General features: G+C 61.9%; 1 protein-coding gene and 10 non-coding genes across 11 annotated transcripts; 1 reads left to right on the top strand and 10 right to left on the bottom strand.

Moving 5' to 3' along the window:
* Positions 1 to 147: 147 nt before the first annotated feature.
* On the bottom strand, positions 148 to 266 carry LOC112533102. Its single transcript, XR_003076872.2, has one exon. It is a non-coding gene; the product is annotated as a 5S ribosomal RNA (ribosomal RNA).
* A 2043-nt stretch (positions 267 to 2309) lies between these two features.
* LOC112533079 lies at positions 2310 to 2428 on the bottom strand. The gene has a single exon (XR_005862508.1). It is a non-coding gene; the product is annotated as a 5S ribosomal RNA (ribosomal RNA).
* A 2056-nt stretch (positions 2429 to 4484) lies between these two features.
* Positions 4485 to 4603, bottom strand: LOC112533058. The gene has a single exon (XR_003076840.2). It is a non-coding gene; the product is annotated as a 5S ribosomal RNA (ribosomal RNA).
* A 2058-nt stretch (positions 4604 to 6661) lies between these two features.
* Positions 6662 to 6780, bottom strand: LOC112533124. Its single transcript, XR_003076894.1, has one exon. It is a non-coding gene; the product is annotated as a 5S ribosomal RNA (ribosomal RNA).
* A 1973-nt stretch (positions 6781 to 8753) lies between these two features.
* Positions 8754 to 10846, top strand: LOC124417094 (autoimmune regulator-like). Its single transcript, XM_046898726.1, has 5 exons — positions 8754 to 8850; positions 9493 to 9661; positions 9740 to 9940; positions 10035 to 10131; positions 10427 to 10846. Exons 1-5 carry the CDS (start codon positions 8754 to 8756, stop codon positions 10844 to 10846), a joined length of 984 nt encoding a protein of 327 aa, XP_046754682.1.
* Positions 8836 to 8954, bottom strand: LOC112533064. Its single transcript, XR_003076846.2, has one exon. It is a non-coding gene; the product is annotated as a 5S ribosomal RNA (ribosomal RNA).
* A 147-nt stretch (positions 10847 to 10993) lies between the features above and the next one.
* On the bottom strand, positions 10994 to 11112 carry LOC112533065. The gene has a single exon (XR_003076847.2). It is a non-coding gene; the product is annotated as a 5S ribosomal RNA (ribosomal RNA).
* Positions 11113 to 13167: 2055 nt separating this feature from the next.
* Positions 13168 to 13286, bottom strand: LOC112533051. The gene has a single exon (XR_003076833.2). It is a non-coding gene; the product is annotated as a 5S ribosomal RNA (ribosomal RNA).
* Positions 13287 to 15326: 2040 nt separating this feature from the next.
* On the bottom strand, positions 15327 to 15445 carry LOC112533137. Its single transcript, XR_003076907.1, has one exon. It is a non-coding gene; the product is annotated as a 5S ribosomal RNA (ribosomal RNA).
* A 2043-nt stretch (positions 15446 to 17488) lies between these two features.
* LOC112533138 lies at positions 17489 to 17607 on the bottom strand. The gene has a single exon (XR_003076908.1). It is a non-coding gene; the product is annotated as a 5S ribosomal RNA (ribosomal RNA).
* A 2039-nt stretch (positions 17608 to 19646) lies between these two features.
* On the bottom strand, positions 19647 to 19765 carry LOC112533061. The gene has a single exon (XR_003076843.2). It is a non-coding gene; the product is annotated as a 5S ribosomal RNA (ribosomal RNA).
* Positions 19766 to 20984: the final 1219 nt, after the last annotated feature.

Consider the following 20984-nt stretch of genomic DNA (forward strand, 5'->3'; position numbering starts at 1 on the left):
GAAAACAAGCAAAAGGCAAAGCGCACGCGAACTCAGTAGTGACGGCAACACAGCAAAACGGAACGATGCCCCCGGACACGAAAGCTGACGCCTCCTGCGGGCAGCGCGACCCCGCGGGAGCGGAGGGAAAGAAAAAGTGGGAGCAAAAGCCTACAGCACCCGGTATTCCCAGGAGGTCTCCCATCCAAGTACTAACCAGGCCCGACCCTGCTTAGTTTCCGAGATCAGACGAGATCGGGCGTTACCAGGGTGGGATGGCCGTAGGCACGGGCTGCTCCGGCTCCAGCCCTCTTCCCATCTGCACACACCGCCACCGCCCAACACGCAATGCCAAAGAAGGCCCAAAGCCCCCACAGCAAAAGGGAAGCCCACGCAACCCACACCTCCCCGCCCCTCACCCATCCACTCCTCACTACACCTTACCACGGCCCCCCACACCCGCCCTACACGTGGCACAGTGGCACTGCCGCACTTACAGCCCTGCAACAGCACCGCTATGGAACTGCACGCACACAGCACACCACAGCACGGACGGACACACACGGAAACACACACTCCTCCCCACCCTCCCAAACCTACTCATACACCGACCACCCCACACCCCGACACCAGCAGGGCTGCCCATCACGCTGCTCCTGGTACATCCCTCTCTACTGGCCCACTGCAGGCAGCCCGGGGCTCTGCCACCCCGCTGTCACCGGCCTACAACAGCCTGGGAGCACCAGATCCCCGTCCCAAATACGGCCCGGGCTTTGTGTTGGCGATGGGAGGTGACGGGATGGGAGGTGCCAAGATCCCCTGCAGCCTGGCTGCATCCCGCTGCCGACGGCGAGCCCCTGTATCCCCACCCACGGCAGGACAACGAGGATGAGTGTGCAGTGTGCGGTGACGGCGGCGAGCTCATCTGCTGCGATGGCTGCCCCAGGGCCTTCCACCTCCCCTGCCTGGTGCCCCCGCTGCCCTGTGTCCCGAGGTGAGCCCCGCGCTGCCGTGGGGCCCAGCTGTACCTCATGTCCCCACTGCCCCTCACTGCTGTGCTGGGGTTGTGCAGCGGGACGTGGCAATGCAGCTCATGCGTGGCCAAGCTGGGCCGGCTGCGGGAGGCAGACACGGCTGCAGAGCAGCTCCCTGCAGTCCCAGACAAGGAGGAGCACGGTGCCCAGCCGGGAGGAGGCCACGGCAGCACCTGTGGCCGCTGCTTCTCCAGCATCTCTGCACCCCAACGCTGCCCTACTTGTGATGGGGACCCTGGGTGAGTCCCCGCCGCCTTTCCCCACATCATACCCCACACCTCCCCGTTCCTTCCAACTGCCCAGAAGGCTTCAAGACACCTCGTTGGCTTGCAGAGGGCTGTGGCTTTGCAGCTCCTGCACGGGCATCCCAGAAACAGGCAGCCACGAGAGCAGTGCAGCTGCTGGAGAACGCGTGCTTCTCGCAGCAAAGGTTGGTGCACCCAGGGCCGGTACCGGTGCGGGGAACGCAGGCGGTGCTGGGTAAAGGCGCCTGGAGGAACACCAAAACAGAGAGAGGGGGGGGGGGGGGGGGGGGAGAGAGGGAGAGGAGGCCGAGGGACAAGGAGTGGCCGCTGGGGGAGGGACGCGGCAGCGTGAGATGGAGGCAATGCTGAAGCTGTCGTGCAGGAGGAAGAGCACAGCCCAGGGGCTGCGACCCCGGCCTCCGGTCCGTGCAGGACCGAAAGGAGCCCACGGCCAGAGGTAGGGGTGACGCATCTCCTCCCACAGCTAGAGAATGGCTCAGCCAGCAGCGACCCCATGTCCAGCAGGGAAGAGCTCGACGCCCTCCTGAGTGAGGTAGGACACGCGGAGTGCATCCGCAGCACATTCACAGGGACCACTTGGTGCACTGGGAAGCTCCAGAGCAGGCCGGGGGGCGCTGGGAAGGAAGATGAGAAAGAGGGTAAAGCAGAGAGGCTGAGAATAGAGCGAGAGCGGAGACTGACAACGGGTGTGCGATCCCACAGGGAACGTGGGATGGGATCCTGCAGTGGGCATTCCAGAGCATGGCACGGCCCCTTGCAGACCCACACGGGCCGTTTGACTAGTGCCCGCTGCGGCCGTGGAAGGCCGAGGGAGACAAGACTACGGGGAGAGCAAAGAAAAGAAAAGAGCGAAAAGGAAGAAGAGCAACCAATAAAGAAGTGAGAAAACAAGCAAAAGGCAAAGCGCACGCGAACTCAGTAGTGACGGCAACACAGCAAAACGGAACGATGCCCCCGGACACGAAAGCTGACGCCTCCTGCGGGCAGCGCGACCCCGCGGGAGCGGAGGGAAAGAAAAAGTGGGAGCAAAAGCCTACAGCACCCGGTATTCCCAGGAGGTCTCCCATCCAAGTACTAACCAGGCCCGACCCTGCTTAGCTTCCGAGATCAGACGAGATCGGGCGTTACCAGGGTGGGATGGCCGTAGGCACGGGCTGCTCCGGCTCCAGCCCTCTTCCCATCTGCACACACCGCCACCGCCCAACACGCAATGCCAAAGAAGGCCCAAAGCCCCCACAGCAAAAGGGAAGCCCACGCAACCCACACCTCCCCGCCCCTCACCCATCCACTCCTCACTACACCTTACCACGGCCCCCCACACCCGCCCTACACGTGGCACAGTGGCACTGCCGCACTTACAGCCCTGCAACAGCACCGCTATGGAACTGCACGCACACAGCACACCACAGCACGGACGGACACACACGGAAACACACACTCCTCCCCACCCTCCCAAACCTACTCATACACCGACCACCCCACACCCCGACACCAGCAGGGCTGCCCATCACGCTGCTCCTGGTACATCCCTCTCTACTGGCCCACTGCAGGCAGCCCGGGGCTCTGCCACCCCGCTGTCACCGGCCTACAACAGCCTGGGAGCACCAGATCCCCGTCCCAAATACGGCCCGGGCTTTGTGTTGGCGATGGGAGGAGACGGGACCGTGTGGGAAATATCCCACAACCCACCAGGACGGTATCTCTCATAAAGCAGACTCTGTTTGCCATGGCAGCGGCGGGGCTCGCAGAAAACAGCCTTACATGGTTGCTGCCCCATGACTCGACGCTCGTCTCTTTCTCCCCTGGTTCCCCATTGGCTGAGTACTTCAGGTTCACCATCTTCCTGACGCTCAGCTAAACACACGGATACTGGATCAACACAAATGACTGCTAGCTAAGCACATACTGCTAATTAGCTAACTTCTCACATGTGCTCGTTCCACACTCAGTCCCCGTTTCTGCACATCTGCTTGTCCTTGCATAGGGATAAGCTTGGAAGGAGGAGAGAGGGGAGTATCTCCATGCCTGCCTGTTGCACCCCAACCTACCCACCGGAGCGAGGCAATCCTCGTGCTGAGGCCCTGGCTTCTCGGATGTTTGTTAAGTCTGCTTTTCTTTTGCTGAGGGTCTCTTATGCAGACAGAATAGCCCCTACGATATGCTTTCCAGTCTATCATGCTATACCCATACTACCTGCACAGTAGAGAGGTGCTATAAAGAAAGGGAAGAGGATTGCTCACCCGTATCAGAAGATTCCAGGTCTGCGGGGGAAGGCTTCACCAAGGAGGGATTTCCAACCACAAATCCCTCCCCAGCGGCAGTCAGCCCTTCAGTGAGGTCTGAGAGAGGCGCACCCAGGGCCGGTACCGGTGCGGGGAACGCAGGCGGTGCTGCGTAAAGGCGCCTGGAGGAAAACCAAAACAGAGAGGGGGGGGGGGGGGGGGAGAGAGGGAGAGGAGGCCGAGGGACAAGGAGTGGCCGCTGGGGGAGGGACGCGGCAGCGCGAGATGGAGGCGATGCTGAAGCTGTCGTGCAGGAGGAAGAGCACAGCCCAGGGGCTGCGACCCCGGCCTCCGGTCCGTGCAGGACCGAAAGGAGCCCACGGCCAGAGGTAGGGGTGATGCATCTCCTCCCACAGCTAGAGAATGGCTCAGCCAGCAGCGACCCCATGTCCAGCAGGGAAGAGCTCGACGCCCTCCTGAGTGAGGTAGGACACGCGGAGTGCATCCGCAGCACATTCACAGGGACCACTTGGTGCACTGGGAAGCTCCAGAGCAGGCCGGGGGGCGCTGGGAAGGAAGATGAGAAAGAGGGTAAAGCAGAGAGGCTGAGAATAGAGCGAGAGCGGAGACTGACAACGGGTGTGCGATCCCACAGGGAACGTGGGATGGGATCCTGCAGTGGGCATTCCAGAGCATGGCACGGCCCCTTGCAGACCCACACGGGCCGTTTGACTAGTGCCCGCTGCGGCCGTGGAAGGCCGAGGGAGACAAGACTACGGGGAGAGCAAAGAAAAGAAAAGAGCGAAAAGGAAGAAGAGCAACCAATAAAGAAGTGAGAAAACAAGCAAAAGGCAAAGCGCACGCGAACTCAGTAGTGACGGCAACACAGCAAAACGGAACGATGCCCCCGGACACGAAAGCTGACGCCTCCTGCGGGCAGCGCGACCCCGCGGGAGCGGAGGGAAAGAAAAAGTGGGAGCAAAAGCCTACAGCACCCGGTATTCCCAGGAGGTCTCCCATCCAAGTACTAACCAGGCCCGACCCTGCTTAGCTTCCGAGATCAGACGAGATCGGGCGTTACCAGGGTGGGATGGCCGTAGGCACGGGCTGCTCCGGCTCCAGCCCTCTTCCCATCTGCACACACCGCCACCGCCCAACACGCAATGCCAAAGAAGGCCCAAAGCCCCCACAGCAAAAGGGAAGCCCACGCAACCCACACCTCCCCGCCCCTCACCCATCCACTCCTCACTACACCTTACCACGGCCCCCCACACCCGCCCTACACGTGGCACAGTGGCACTGCCGCACTTACAGCCCTGCAACAGCACCGCTATGGAACTGCACGCACACAGCACACCACAGCACGGACGGACACACACGGAAACACACACTCCTCCCCACCCTCCCAAACCTACTCATACACCGACCACCCCACACCCCGACACCAGCAGGGCTGCCCATCACGCTGCTCCTGGTACATCCCTCTCTACTGGCCCACTGCAGGCAGCCCGGGGCTCTGCCACCCCGCTGTCACCGGCCTACAACAGCCTGGGAGCACCAGATCCCCGTCCCAAATACGGCCCGGGCTTTGTGTTGGCGATGGGAGGAGATGGGACCGTGTGGGAAATATCCCACAACCCACCAGGACGGTATCTCTCATAAAGCAGACTCTGTTTGCCATGGCAGCGGCGGGGCTCGCAGAAAACAGCCTTACATGGTTGCTGCCCCATGACTCGACGCTCGTCTCTTTCTCCCCTGGTTCCCCATTGGCTGAGTACTTCAGGTTCACCATCTTCCTGACGCTCAGCTAAACACACGGATACTGGATCAACACAAATGACTGCTAGCTAAGCACATACTGCTAATTAGCTAACTTCTCACATGTGCTCGTTCCACACTCAGTCCCCGTTTCTGCACATCTGCTTGTCCTTGCATAGGGATAAGCTTGGAAGGAGGAGAGAGGGGAGTATCTCCATGCCTGCCTGTTGCACCCCAACCTACCCACCGGAGCGAGGCAATCCTCGTGCTGAGGCCCTGGCTTCTCGGATGTTTGTTAAGTCTGCTTTTCTTTTGCTGAGGGTCTCTTATGCAGACAGAATAGCCCCTACGATATGCTTTCCAGTCTATCATGCTATACCCGTACTACCTGCACAGTAGAGAGGTGCTATAAAGAAAGGGAAGAGGATTGCTCACCCGTATCAGAAGATTCCAGGTCTGCGGGGGAAGGCTTCACCAAGGAGGGATTTCCAACCACAAATCCCTCCCCAGCGGCAGTCAGCCCTTCAGTGAGGTCTGAGAGAGGCGCACCCAGGGCCGGTACCGGTGCGGGGAACCCAGGCGGTGCTGGGTAAAGGCGCCTGGAGGAAAACCAAAACAGAGAGAGGGGGGGGGGGGGGGGAGAGAGGGAGAGGAGGCCGAGGGACAAGGAGTGGCCGCTGGGGGAGGGACGCGGCAGCGCGAGATGGAGGCGATGCTGAAGCTGTCGTGCAGGAGGAAGAGCACAGCCCAGGGGCTGCGACCCCGGCCTCCGGTCCGTGCAGGACCGAAAGGAGCCCACGGCCAGAGGTAGGGGTGACGCATCTCCTCCCACAGCTAGAGAATGGCTCAGCCAGCAGCGACCCCATGTCCAGCAGGGAAGAGCTCGACGCCCTCCTGAGTGAGGTAGGACACGCGGAGTGCATCCGCAGCACATTCACAGGGACCACTTGGTGCACTGGGAAGCTCCAGAGCAGGCCGGGGGGCGCTGGGAAGGAAGATGAGAAAGAGGGTAAAGCAGAGAGGCTGAGAATAGAGCGAGAGCGGAGACTGACAACGGCGTGTGCGATCCCACAGGGAACGTGGGATGGGATCCTGCAGTGGGCATTCCAGAGCATGGCACGGCCCCTTGCAGACCCACACGGGCCGTTTGACTAGTGCCCGCTGCGGCCGTGGAAGGCCGAGGGAGACAAGACTACGGGGAGAGCAAAGAAAAGAAAAGAGCGAAAAGGAAGAAGAGCAACCAATAAAGAAGTGAGAAAACAAGCAAAAGGCAAAGCGCACGCGAACTCAGTAGTGACGGCAACACAGCAAAACGGAACGATGCCCCCGGACACGAAAGCTGACGCCTCCTGCGGGCAGCGCGACCCCGCGGGAGCGGAGGGAAAGAAAAAGTGGGAGCAAAAGCCTACAGCACCCGGTATTCCCAGGAGGTCTCCCATCCAAGTACTAACCAGGCCCGACCCTGCTTAGCTTCCGAGATCAGACGAGATCGGGCGTTACCAGGGTGGGATGGCCGTAGGCACGGGCTGCTCCGGCTCCAGCCCTCTTCCCATCTGCACACACCGCCACCGCCCAACACGCAATGCCAAAGAAGGCCCAAAGCCCCCACAGCAAAAGGGAAGCCCACGCAACCCACACCTCCCCGCCCCTCACCCATCCACTCCTCACTACACCTTACCACGGCCCCCCACACCCGCCCTACACGTGGCACAGTGGCACTGCCGCACTTACAGCCCTGCAACAGCACCGCTATGGAACTGCACGCACACAGCACACCACAGCACGGACGGACACACACGGAAACACACACTCCTCCCCACCCTCCCAAACCTACTCATACACCGACCACCCCACACCCCGACACCAGCAGGGCTGCCCATCACGCTGCTCCTGGTACATCCCTCTCTACTGGCCCACTGCAGGCAGCCCGGGGCTCTGCCACCCCGCTGTCACCGGCCTACAACAGCCTGGGAGCACCAGATCCCCGTCCCAAATACGGCCCGGGCTTTGTGTTGGCGATGGGAGGAGACGGGACCGTGTGGGAAATATCCCACAACCCACCAGGACGGTATCTCTCATAAAGCAGACTCTGTTTGCCATGGCAGCGGCGGGGCTCGCAGAAAACAGCCTTACATGGTTGCTGCCCCATGACTCGACGCTCGTCTCTTTCTCCCCTGGTTCCCCATTGGCTGAGTACTTCAGGTTCACCATCTTCCTGACGCTCAGCTAAACACACGGATACTGGATCAACACAAATGACTGCTAGCTAAGCACATACTGCTAATTAGCTAACTTCTCACATGTGCTCGTTCCACACTCAGTCCCCGTTTCTGCACATCTGCTTGTCCTTGCATAGGGATAAGCTTGGAAGGAGGAGAGAGGGGAGTATCTCCATGCCTGCCTGTTGCACCCCAACCTACCCACCGGAGCGAGGCAATCCTCGTGCTGAGGCCCTGGCTTCTCGGATGTTTGTTAAGTCTGCTTTTCTTTTGCTGAGGGTCTCTTATGCAGACAGAATAGCCCCTACGATATGCTTTCCAGTCTATCATGCTATACCCATACTACCTGCACAGTAGAGAGGTGCTATAAAGAAAGGGAAGAGGATTGCTCACCCGTATCAGAAGATTCCAGGTCTGCGGGGGAAGGCTTCACCAAGGAGGGATTTCCAACCACAAATCCCTCCCCAGCGGCAGTCAGCCCTTCAGTGAGGTCTGAGAGAGGCGCACCCAGGGCCGGTACCGGTGCGGGGAACCCAGGCGGTGCTGGGTAAAGGCGCCTGGAGGAAAACCAAAACAGAGAGGGGGGGGGGGGGGGGAGAGAGGGAGAGGAGGCCGAGGGACAAGGAGTGGCCGCTGGGGGAGGGACGCGGCAGCGCGAGATGGAGGCGATGCTGAAGCTGTCGTGCAGGAGGAAGAGCACAGCCCAGGGGCTGCGACCCCGGCCTCCGGTCCGTGCAGGACCGAAAGGAGCCCACGGCCAGAGGTAGGGGTGACGCATCTCCTCCCACAGCTAGAGAATGGCTCAGCCAGCAGCGACCCCATGTCCAGCAGGGAAGAGCTCGACGCCCTCCTGAGTGAGGTAGGACACGCGGAGTGCATCCGCAGCACATTCACAGGGACCACTTGGTGCACTGGGAAGCTCCAGAGCAGGCCGGGGGGCTCTGGGAAGGAAGATGAGAAAGAGGGTAAAGCAGAGAGGCTGAGAATAGAGCGAGAGCGGAGACTGACAACGGGTGTGCGATCCCACAGGGAACGTGGGATGGGATCCTGCAGTGGGCATTCCAGAGCATGGCACGGCCCCTTGCAGACCCACACGGGCCGTTTGACTAGTGCCCGCTGCGGCCGTGGAAGGCCGAGGGAGACAAGACTACGGGGAGAGCAAAGAAAAGAAAAGAGCGAAAAGGAAGAAGAGCAACCAATAAAGAAGTGAGAAAACAAGCAAAAGGCAAAGCGCACGCGAACTCAGTAGTGACGGCAACACAGCAAAACGGAACGATGCCCCCGGACACGAAAGCTGACGCCTCCTGCGGGCAGCGCGACCCCGCGGGAGCGGAGGGAAAGAAAAAGTGGGAGCAAAAGCCTACAGCACCCGGTATTCCCAGGAGGTCTCCCATCCAAGTACTAACCAGGCCCGACCCTGCTTAGCTTCCGAGATCAGACGAGATCGGGCGTTACCAGGGTGGGATGGCCGTAGGCACGGGCTGCTCCGGCTCCAGCCCTCTTCCCATCTGCACACACCGCCACCGCCCAACACGCAATGCCAAAGAAGGCCCAAAGCCCCCACAGCAAAAGGGAAGCCCACGCAACCCACACCTCCCCGCCCCTCACCCATCCACTCCTCACTACACCTTACCACGGCCCCCCACACCCGCCCTACACGTGGCACAGTGGCACTGCCGCACTTACAGCCCTGCAACAGCACCGCTATGGAACTGCACGCACACAGCACACCACAGCACGGACGGACACACACGGAAACACACACTCCTCCCCACCCTCCCAAACCTACTCATACACCGACCACCCCACACCCCGACACCAGCAGGGCTGCCCATCACGCTGCTCCTGGTACATCCCTCTCTACTGGCCCACTGCAGGCAGCCCGGGGCTCTGCCACCCCGCTGTCACCGGCCTACAACAGCCTGGGAGCACCAGATCCCCGTCCCAAATACGGCCCGGGCTTTGTGTTGGCGATGGGAGGTGACGGGATGGGAGGTGCCAAGATCCCCTGCAGCCTGGCTGCATCCCGCTGCCGACGGCGAGCCCCTGTATCCCCACCCACGGCAGGACAACGAGGATGAGTGTGCAGTGTGCGGTGACGGCGGCGAGCTCATCTGCTGCGATGGCTGCCCCAGGGCCTTCCACCTCCCCTGCCTGGTGCCCCCGCTGCCCCGTGTCCCGAGGTGAGCCCCGCGCTGCCGTGGGGCCCAGCTGTACCTCATGTCCCCACTGCCCCTCACTGCTGTGCTGGGGTTGTGCAGCGGGACGTGGCAATGCAGCTCATGCGTGGCCAAGCTGGGCCGGCTGCGGGAGGCAGACACGGCTGCAGAGCAGCTCCCTGCAGTCCCAGACAAGGAGGAGCACGGTGCCCAGCCGGGAGGAGGCCACGGCAGCACCTGTGGCCGCTGCTTCTCCAGCATCTCTGCACCCCAACGCTGCCCTACTTGTGATGGGGACCCTGGGTGAGTCCCCGCCGCCTTTCCCCACATCACACCCCACACCTCCCCGTTCCTTCCAACTGCCCAGAAGGCTTCAAGACACCTCGTTGGCTTGCAGAGGGCTGTGGCTTTGCAGCTCCTGCACGGGCATCCCAGAAACAGGCAGCCACGAGAGCAGTGCAGCTGCTGGAGAACGCGTGCTTCTGGCAGCAAAGGTTGGTGCACCCAGGGCCGGTACCGGTGCGGGGAACGCAGGCGGTGCTGGGTAAAGGCGCCTGGAGGAACACCAAAACAGAGAGAGAGGGGGGGGGGGGGGAGAGAGGGAGAGGAGGCCGAGGGACAAGGAGTGGCCGCTGGGGGAGGGACGCGGCAGCGTGAGATGGAGGCGATGCTGAAGCTGTCGTGCAGGAGGAAGAGCACAGCCCAGGGGCTGCGACCCCGGCCTCCGGTCCGTGCAGGACCGAAAGGAGCCCACGGCCAGAGGTAGGGGTGACGCATCTCCTCCCACAGCTAGAGAATGGCTCAGCCAGCAGCGACCCCATGTCCAGCAGGGAAGAGCTCGACGCCCTCCTGAGTGAGGTAGGACACGCGGAGTGCATCCGCAGCACATTCACAGGGACCACTTGGTGCACTGGGAAGCTCCAGAGCAGGCCGGGGGGCGCTGGGAAGGAAGATGAGAAAGAGGGTAAAGCAGAGAGGCTGAGAATAGAGCGAGAGCGGAGACTGACAACGGGTGTGCGATCCCACAGGGAACGTGGGATGGGATCCTGCAGTGGGCATTCCAGAGCATGGCACGGCCCCTTGCAGACCCACACGGGCCGTTTGACTAGTGCCCGCTGCGGCCGTGGAAGGCCGAGGGAGACAAGACTACGGGGAGAGCAAAGAAAAGAAAAGAGCGAAAAGGAAGAAGAGCAACCAATAAAGAAGTGAGAAAACAAGCAAAAGGCAAAGCGCACGCGAACTCAGTAGTGACGGCAACACAGCAAAACGGAACGATGCCCCCGGACACGAAAGCTGACGCCTCCTGCGGGCAGCGCGACCCCGCGGGAGCGGAGGGAAAGAAAAAGTGGGAGCAAAAGCCTACAGCACCCGGTATTCCCAGGAGGTCTCCCATCCAAGTACTAACCAGGCCCGACCCTGCTTAGCTTCCGAGATCAGACGAGATCGGGCGTTACCAGGGTGGGATGGCCGTAGGCACGGGCTGCTCCGGCTCCAGCCCTCTTCCCATCTGCACACACCGCCACCGCCCAACACGCAATGCCAAAGAAGGCCCAAAGCCCCCACAGCAAAAGGGAAGCCCACGCAACCCACACCTCCCCGCCCCTCACCCATCCACTCCTCACTACACCTTACCACGGCCCCCCACACCCGCCCTACACGTGGCACAGTGGCACTGCCGCACTTACAGCCCTGCAACAGCACCGCTATGGAACTGCACGCACACAGCACACCACAGCACGGACGGACACACACGGAAACACACACTCCTCCCCACCCTCCCAAACCTACTCATACACCGACCACCCCACACCCCGACACCAGCAGGGCTGCCCATCACGCTGCTCCTGGTACATCCCTCTCTACTGGCCCACTGCAGGCAGCCCGGGGCTCTGCCACCCCGCTGTCACCGGCCTACAACAGCCTGGGAGCACCAGATCCCCGTCCCAAATACGGCCCGGGCTTTGTGTTGGCGATGGGAGGAGACGGGACCGTGTGGGAAATATCCCACAACCCACCAGGACGGTATCTCTCATAAAGCAGACTCTGTTTGCCATGGCAGCGGCGGGGCTCGCAGAAAACAGCCTTACATGGTTGCTGCCCCATGACTCGACGCTCGTCTCTTTCTCCCCTGGTTCCCCATTGGCTGAGTACTTCAGGTTCACCATCTTCCTGACGCTCAGCTAAACACACGGATACTGGATCAACACAAATGACTGCTAGCTAAGCACATACTGCTAATTAGCTAACTTCTCACATGTGCTCGTTCCACACTCAGTCCCCGTTTCTGCACATCTGCTTGTCCTTGCATAGGGATAAGCTTGGAAGGAGGAGAGAGGGGAGTATCTCCATGCCTGCCTGTTGCACCCCAACCTACCCACCGGAGCGAGGCAATCCTCGTGCTGAGGCCCTGGCTTCTCGGATGTTTGTTAAGTCTGCTTTTCTTTTGCTGAGGGTCTCTTATGCAGACAGAATAGCCCCTACGATATGCTTTCCAGTCTATCATGCTATACCCATACTACCTGCACAGTAGAGAGGTGCTATAAAGAAAGGGAAGAGGATTGCTCACCCGTATCAGAAGATTCCAGGTCTGCGGGGAAGGCTTCACCAAGGAGGGATTTCCAACCACAAATCCCTCCCCAGCGGCAGTCAGCCCTTCAGTGAGGTCTGAGAGAGGCGCACCCAGGGCCGGTACCGGTGCGGGGAACCCAGGCGGTGCTGGGTAAAGGCGCCTGGAGGAAAACCAAAACAGAGAGGGGGGGGGGGGGGGTGAGAGAGGGAGAGGAGGCCGAGGGACAAGGAGTGGCCGCTGGGGGAGGGACGCGGCAGCGCGAGATGGAGGCGATGCTGAAGCTGTCGTGCAGGAGGAAGAGCACAGCCCAGGGGCTGCGACCCCGGCCTCCGGTCCGTGCAGGACCGAAAGGAGCCCACGGCCAGAGGTAGGGGTGATGCATCTCCTCCCACAGCTAGAGAATGGCTCAGCCAGCAGCGACCCCATGTCCAGCAGGGAAGAGCTCGACGCCCTCCTGAGTGAGGTAGGACACGCGGAGTGCATCCGCAGCACATTCACAGGGACCACTTGGTGCACTGGGAAGCTCCAGAGCAGGCCGGGGGGCGCTGGGAAGGAAGATGAGAAAGAGGGTAAAGCAGAGAGGCTGAGAATAGAGCGAGAGCGGAGACTGACAACGGGTGTGCGATCCCACAGGGAACGTGGGATGGGATCCTGCAGTGGGCATTCCAGAGCATGGCACGGCCCCTTGCAGACCCACACGGGCCGTTTGACTAGTGCCCGCTGCGGCCGTGGAAGGCCGAGGGAGACAAGACTACGGGGAGAGCAAAGAAAAGAAAAGAGCGAAAAGGAAGAAGAGCAACCAATAAAGAAGTGAGAAAACAAGCAAAAGGCAAAGCGCACGCGAACTCAGTAGTGACGGCAACACAGCAAAACGGAACGATGCCCCCGGACACGAAAGCTGACGCCTCCTGCGGGCAGCGCGACCCCGCGGGAGCGGAGGGAAAGAAAAAGTGGGAGCAAAAGCCTACAGCACCCGGTATTCCCAGGAGGTCTCCCATCCAAGTACTAACCAGGCCCGACCCTGCTTAGCTTCCGAGATCAGACGAGATCGGGCGTTACCAGGGTGGGATGGCCGTAGGCACGGGCTGCTCCGGCTCCAGCCCTCTTCCCATCTGCACACACCGCCACCGCCCAACACGCAATGCCAAAGAAGGCCCAAAGCCCCCACAGCAAAAGGGAAGCCCACGCAACCCACACCTCCCCGCCCCTCACCCATCCACTCCTCACTACACCTTACCACGGCCCCCCACACCCGCCCTACACGTGGCACAGTGGCACTGCCGCACTTACAGCCCTGCAACAGCACCGCTATGGAACTGCACGCACACAGCACACCACAGCACGGACGGACACACACGGAAACACACACTCCTCCCCACCCTCCCAAACCTACTCATACACCGACCACCCCACACCCCGACACCAGCAGGGCTGCCCATCACGCTGCTCCTGGTACATCCCTCTCTACTGGCCCACTGCAGGCAGCCCGGGGCTCTGCCACCCCGCTGTCACCGGCCTACAACAGCCTGGGAGCACCAGATCCCCGTCCCAAATACGGCCCGGGCTTTGTGTTGGCGATGGGAGGTGACGGGATGGGAGGTGCCAAGATCCCCTGCAGCCTGGCTGCATCCCGCTGCCGACGGCGAGCCCCTGTATCCCCACCCACGGCAGGACAACGAGGATGAGTGTGCAGTGTGCGGTGACGGCGGTGAGCTCATCTGCTGCGATGGCTGCCCCAGGGCCTTCCACCTCCCCTGCCTGGTGCCCCCGCTGCCCCGTGTCCCGAGGTGAGCCCCGCGCTGCCGTGGGGCCCAGCTGTACCTCATGTCCCCACTGCCCCTCACTGCTGTGCTGGGGTTGTGCAGCGGGACGTGGCAATGCAGCTCATGCGTGGCCAAGCTGGGCCGGCTGCGGGAGGCAGACACGGCTGCAGAGCAGCTCCCTGCAGTCCCAGACAAGGAGGAGCACGGTGCCCAGCCGGGAGGAGGCCACGGCAGCACCTGTGGCCGCTGCTTCTCCAGCATCTCTGCACCCCAACGCTGCCCTACTTGTGATGGGGACCCTGGGTGAGTCCCCGCCGCCTTTCCCCACATCATACCCCACACCTCCCCGTTCCTTCCAACTGCCCAGAAGGCTTCAAGACACCTCGTTGGCTTGCAGAGGGCTGTGGCTTTGCAGCTCCTGCACGGGCATCCCAGAAACAGGCAGCCACGAGAGCAGTGCAGCTGCTGGAGAACGCGTGCTTCTCGCAGCAAAGGTTGGTGCACCCAGGGCCGGTACCGGTGCGGGGAACGCAGGCGGTGCTGGGTAAAGGCGCCTGGAGGAACACCAAAACAGAGAGAGAGGGGGGGGGGGGTGGAGAGAGGGAGAGGAGGCCGAGGGACAAGGAGTGGCCGCTGGGGGAGGGACGCGGCAGCGCGAGATGGAGGCGATGCTGAAGCTGTCGTGCAGGAGGAAGAGCACAGCCCAGGGGCTGCGACCCCGGCCTCCGGTCCGTGCAGGACCGAAAGGAGCCCACGGCCAGAGGTAGGGGTGACGCATCTCCTCCCACAGCTAGAGAATGGCTCAGCCAGCAGCGACCCCATGTCCAGCAGGGAAGAGCTCGACGCCCTCCTGAGTGAGGTAGGACACGCGGAGTGCATCCGCAGCACATTCACAGGGACCACTTGGTGCACTGGGAAGCTCCAGAGCAGGCCGGGGGGCGCTGGGAAGGAAGATGAGAAAGAGGGTAAAGCAGAGAGGCTGAGAATAGAGCGAGAGCGGAGACTGACAACGGGTGTGCGATCCCACAGGGAACGTGGGATGGGATCCTGCAGTGGGCATTCCAGAGCATGGCACGGCCCCTTGCAGACCCACACGGGCCGTTTGACTAGTGCCCGCTGCGGCCGTGGAAGGCCGAGGGAGACAAGACTACGGGGAGAGCAAAGAAAAGAAAAGAGCGAAAAGGAAGAAGAGCAACCAATAAAGAAGTGAGAAAACAAGCAAAAGGCAAAGCGCACGCGAACTCAGTAGTGACGGCAACACAGCAAAACGGAACGATGCCCCCGGACACGAAAGCTGACGCCTCCTGCGGGCAGCGCGACCCCGCGGGAGCGGAGGGAAAGAAAAAGTGGGAGCAAAAGCCTACAGCACCCGGTATTCCCAGGAGGTCTCCCATCCAAGTACTAACCAGGCCCGACCCTGCTTAGCTTCCGAGATCAGACGAGATCGGGCGTTACCAGGGTGGGATGGCCGTAGGCACGGGCTGCTCCGGCTCCAGCCCTCTTCCCATCTGCACACACCGCCACCGCCCAACACGCAATGCCAAAGAAGGCCCAAAGCCCCCACAGCAAAAGGGAAGCCCACGCAACCCACACCTCCCCGCCCCTCACCCATTCCACTCCTCACTACACCTTACCACGGCCCCCCACACCCGCCCTACACGTGGCACAGTGGCACTGCCGCACTTACAGCCCTGCAACAGCACCGCTATGGAACTGCACGCACACAGCACACCACAGCACGGACGGACACACACGGAAACACACACTCCTCCCCACCCTCCCAAACCTACTCATACACCGACCACCCCACACCCCGACACCAGCAGGGCTGCCCATCACGCTGCTCCTGGTACATCCCTCTCTACTGGCCCACTGCAGGCAGCCCGGGGCTCTGCCACCCCGCTGTCACCGGCCTACAACAGCCTGGGAGCACCAGATCCCCGTCCCAAATACGGCCCGGGCTTTGTGTTGGCGATGGGAGGTGACGGGATGGGAGGTGCCAAGATCCCCTGCAGCCTGGCTGCATCCCGCTGCCGACGGCGAGCCCCTGTATCCCCACCCACGGCAGGACAACGAGGATGAGTGTGCAGTGTGCGGTGACGGCGGTGAGCTCATCTGCTGCGATGGCTGCCCCAGGGCCTTCCACCTCCCCTGCCTGGTGCCCCCGCTGCCCCGTGTCCCGAGGTGAGCCCCGCGCTGCCGTGGGGCCCAGCTGTACCTCATGTCCCCACTGCCCCTCACTGCTGTGCTGGGGTTGTGCAGCGGGACGTGGCAATGCAGCTCATGCGTGGCCAAGCTGGGCCGGCTGCGGGAGGCAGACACGGCTGCAGAGCAGCTCCCTGCAGTCCCAGACAAGGAGGAGCACGGTGCCCAGCCGGGAGGAGGCCACGGCAGCACCTGTGGCCGCTGCTTCTCCAGCATCTCTGCACCCCAACGCTGCCCTACTTGTGATGGGGACCCTGGGTGAGTCCCCGCCGCCTTTCCCCACATCATACCCCACACCTCCCCGTTCCTTCCAACTGCCCAGAAGGCTTCAAGACACCTCGTTGGCTTGCAGAGGGCTGTGGCTTTGCAGCTCCTGCACGGGCATCCCAGAAACAGGCAGCCACGAGAGCAGTGCAGCTGCTGGAGAACGCGTGCTTCTCGCAGCAAAGGTTGGTGCACCCAGGGCCGGTACCGGTGCGGGGAACGCAGGCGGTGCTGGGTAAAGGCGCCTGGAGGAACACCAAAACAGAGAGAGAGGGGGGGGGGGGGGGGAGAGAGGGAGAGGAGGCCGAGGGACAAGGAGTGGCCGCTGGGGGAGGGACGCGGCCAGCGCGAGATGGAGGCGATGCTGAAGCTGTCGTGCAGGAGGAAGAGCACAGCCCAGGGGCTGCGACCCCGGCCTCCGGTCCGTGCAGGACCGAAAGGAGCCCACGGCCAGAGGTAGGGGTGACGCATCTCCTCCCACAGCTAGAGAATGGCTCAGCCAGCAGCGACCCCATGTCCAGCAGGGAAGAGCTCGACGCCCTCCTGAGTGAGGTAGGACACGCGGAGTGCATCCGCAGCACATTCACAGGGACCACTTGGTGCACTGGGAAGCTCCAGAGCAGGCCGGGGGGCGCTGGGAAGGAAGATGAGAAAGAGGGTAAAGCAGAGAGGCTGAGAATAGAGCGAGAGCGGAGACTGACAACGGGTGTGCGATCCCACAGGGAACGTGGGATGGGATCCTGCAGTGGGCATTCCAGAGCATGGCACGGCCCCTTGCAGACCCACACGGGCCGTTTGACTAGTGCCCGCTGCGGCCGTGGAAGGCCGAGGGAGACAAGACTACGGGGAGAGCAAAGAAAAGAAAAGAGCGAAAAGGAAGAAGAGCAACCAATAAAGAAGTGAGAAAACAAGCAAAAGGCAAAGCGCACGCGAACTCAGTAGTGACGGCAACACAGCAAAACGGAACGATGCCCCCGGACACGAAAGCTGACGCCTCCTGCGGGCAGCGCGACCCCGCGGGAGCGGAGGGAAAGAAAAAGTGGGAGCAAAAGCCTACAGCACCCGGTATTCCCAGGAGGTCTCCCATCCAAGTACTAACCAGGCCCGACCCTGCTTAGCTTCCGAGATCAGACGAGATCGGGCGTTACCAGGGTGGGATGGCCGTAGGCACGGGCTGCTCCGGCTCCAGCCCTCTTCCCATCTGCACACACCGCCACCGCCCAACACGCAATGCCAAAGAAGGCCCAAAGCCCCCACAGCAAAAGGGAAGCCCACGCAACCCACACCTCCCCGCCCCTCACCCATCCACTCCTCACTACACCTTACCACGGCCCCCCACACCCGCCCTACACGTGGCACAGTGGCACTGCCGCACTTACAGCCCTGCAACAGCACCGCTATGGAACTGCACGCACACAGCACACCACAGCACGGACGGACACACACGGAAACACACACTCCTCCCCACCCTCCCAAACCTACTCATACACCGACCACCCCACACCCCGACACCAGCAGGGCTGCCCATCACGCTGCTCCTGGTACATCCCTCTCTACTGGCCCACTGCAGGCAGCCCGGGGCTCTGCCACCCCGCTGTCACCGGCCTACAACAGCCTGGGAGCACCAGATCCCCGTCCCAAATACGGCCCGGGCTTTGTGTTGGCGATGGGAGGTGACGGGATGGGAGGTGCCAAGATCCCCTGCAGCCTGGCTGCATCCCGCTGCCGACGGCGAGCCCCTGTATCCCCACCCACGGCAGGACAACGAGGATGAGTGTGCAGTGTGCGGTGACGGCGGCGAGCTCATCTGCTGCGATGGCTGCCCCAGGGCCTTCCACCTCCCCTGCCTGGTGCCCCCGCTGCCCCGTGTCCCGAGGTGAGCCCCGCGCTGCCGTGGGGCCCAGCTGTACCTCATGTCCCCACTGCCCCTCACTGCTGTGCTGGGGTTGTGCAGCGGGACGTGGCAATGCAGCTCATGCGTGGCCAAGCTGGGCCGGCTGCGGGAGGCAGACACGGCTGCAGAGCAGCTCCCTGCAGTCCCAGACAAGGAGGAGCACGGTGCCCAGCCGGGAGGAGGCCACGGCAGCACCTGTGGCCGCTGCTTCTCCAGCATCTCTGCACCCCAACGCTGCCCTACTTGTGATGGGGACCCTGGTGAGTCCCCGCCGCCTTTCCCCACATCATACCCCACACCTCCCCGTTCCTTCCAACTGCCCAGAAGGCTTCAAGACACCTCGTTGGCTTGCAGAGGGCTGTGGCTTTGCAGCTCCTGCACGGGCATCCCAGAAACAGGCAGCCACGAGAGCAGTGCAGCTGCTGGAGAACGCGTGCTTCTCGCAGCAAAGGTTGGTGCACCCAGGGCCGGTACCGGTGCGGGGAACCCAGGCGGTGCTGGGTAAAGGCGCCTGGAGGAACACCAAAACAGAGAGAGAGGGGGGGGGGGGGGGAGAGAGGGAGAGGAGGCCGAGGGACAAGGAGTGGCCGCTGGGGGAGGGACGCGGCAGCGTGAGATGGAGCAATGCTGAAGCTGTCGTGCAGGAGGAAGAGCACAGCCCAGGGGCTGCGACCCCGGCCTCCGGTCCGTGCAGGACCGAAAGGAGCCCACGGCCAGAGGTAGGGGTGACGCATCTCCTCCCACAAGCTAGAGAATGGCTCAGCCAGCAGCGACCCCATGTCCAGCAGGGAAGAGCTCGACGCCCTCCTGAGTGAGGTAGGACACGCGGAGTGCATCCGCAGCACATTCACAGGGACCACTTGGTGCACTGGGAAGCTCCAGAGCAGGCCGGGGGGCGCTGGGAAGGAAGATGAGAAAGAGGGTAAAGCAGAGAGGCTGAGAATAGAGCGAGAGCGGAGACTGACAACGGGTGTGCGATCCCACAGGGAACGTGGGATGGGATCCTGCAGTGGGCATTCCAGAGCATGGCACGGCCCCTTGCAGACCCACACGGGCCGTTTGACTAGTGCCCGCTGCGGCCGTGGAAGGCCGAGGGAGACAAGACTACGGGGAGAGCAAAGAAAAGAAAAGAGCGAAAAGGAAGAAGAGCAACCAATAAAGAAGTGAGAAAACAAGCAAAAGGCAAAGCGCACGCGAACTCAGTAGTGACGGCAACACAGCAAAACGGAACGATGCCCCCGGACACGAAAGCTGACGCCTCCTGCGGGCAGCGCGACCCCGCGGGAGCGGAGGGAAAGAAAAAGTGGGAGCAAAAGCCTACAGCACCCGGTATTCCCAGGAGGTCTCCCATCCAAGTACTAACCAGGCCCGACCCTGCTTAGTTTCCGAGATCAGACGAGATCGGGCGTTACCAGGGTGGGATGGCCGTAGGCACGGGCTGCTCCGGCTCCAGCCCTCTTCCCATCTGCACACACCGCCACCGCCCAACACGCAATGCCAAAGAAGGCCCAAAGCCCCCACAGCAAAAGGGAAGCCCACGCAACCCACACCTCCCCGCCCCTCACCCATCCACTCCTCACTACACCTTACCACGGCCCCCCACACCCGCCCTACACGTGGCACAGTGGCACTGCCGCACTTACAGCCCTGCAACAGCACCGCTATGGAACTGCACGCACACAGCACACCACAGCACGGACGGACACACACGGAAACACACACTCCTCCCCACCCTCCCAAACCTACTCATACACCGACCACCCCACACCCCGACACCAGCAGGGCTGCCCATCACGCTGCTCCTGGTACATCCCTCTCTACTGGCCCACTGCAGGCAGCCCGGGGCTCTGCCACCCCGCTGTCACCGGCCTACAACAGCCTGGGAGCACCAGATCCCCGTCCCAAATACGGCCCGGGCTTTGTGTTGGCGATGGGAGGAGACGGGACCGTGTGGGAAATATCCCACAACCCACCAGGACGGTATCTCTCATAAAGCAGACTCTGTTTGCCATGGCAGCGGCGGGGCTCGCAGAAAACAGCCTTACATGGTTGCTGCCCCATGACTCGACGCTCGTCTCTTTCTCCCCTGGTTCCCCATTGGCTGAGTACTTCAGGTTCACCATCTTCCTGACGCTCAGCTAAACACACGGATACTGGATCAACACAAATGACTGCTAGCTAAGCACATACTGCTAATTAGCTAACTTCTCACATGTGCTCGTTCCACACTCAGTCCCCGTTTCTGCACATCTGCTTGTCCTTGCATAGGGATAAGCTTGGAAGGAGGAGAGAGGGGAGTATCTCCATGCCTGCCTGTTGCACCCCAACCTACCCACCGGAGCGAGGCAATCCTCGTGCTGAGGCCCTGGCTTCTCGGATGTTTGTTAAGTCTGCTTTTCTTTTGCTGAGGGTCTCTTATGCAGACAGAATAGCCCCTACGATATGCTTTCCAGTCTATCATGCTATACCCGTACTACCTGCACAGTAGAGAGGTGCTATAAAGAAAGGGAAGAGGATTGCTCACCCGTATCAGAAGATTCCAGGTCTGCGGGGGAAGGCTTCACCAAGGAGGGATTTCCAACCACAAATCCCTCCCCAGCGGCAGTCAGCCCTTCAGTGAGGTCTGAGAGAGGCGCACCCAGGGCCGGGTAC

The sequence above is a fragment of the Gallus gallus genome, chromosome 9 (genome assembly GCF_016699485.2).
Source record: "Gallus gallus isolate bGalGal1 chromosome 9, bGalGal1.mat.broiler.GRCg7b, whole genome shotgun sequence".
Lineage (NCBI taxonomy): Eukaryota > Metazoa > Chordata > Aves > Galliformes > Phasianidae > Gallus > Gallus gallus.

Excerpts from the sequence above, each read along its gene's own strand:
- LOC124417094 (XM_046898726.1), top strand. The coding sequence starts at position 8,754 with ATGCCCCCGGACACGAAAGCTGACGCCTCCTGCGGGCAGCGCGACCCC. Across the intron at positions 8,851-9,492 it reads GCAAAAGCCTACAGCACCCG|CCTGGCTGCATCCCGCTGCC; the intron begins GTATTCCCAGGA and ends GATCCCCTGCAG. Across the intron at positions 9,662-9,739 it reads CCGCTGCCCCGTGTCCCGAG|CGGGACGTGGCAATGCAGCT; the intron begins GTGAGCCCCGCG and ends GGGGTTGTGCAG.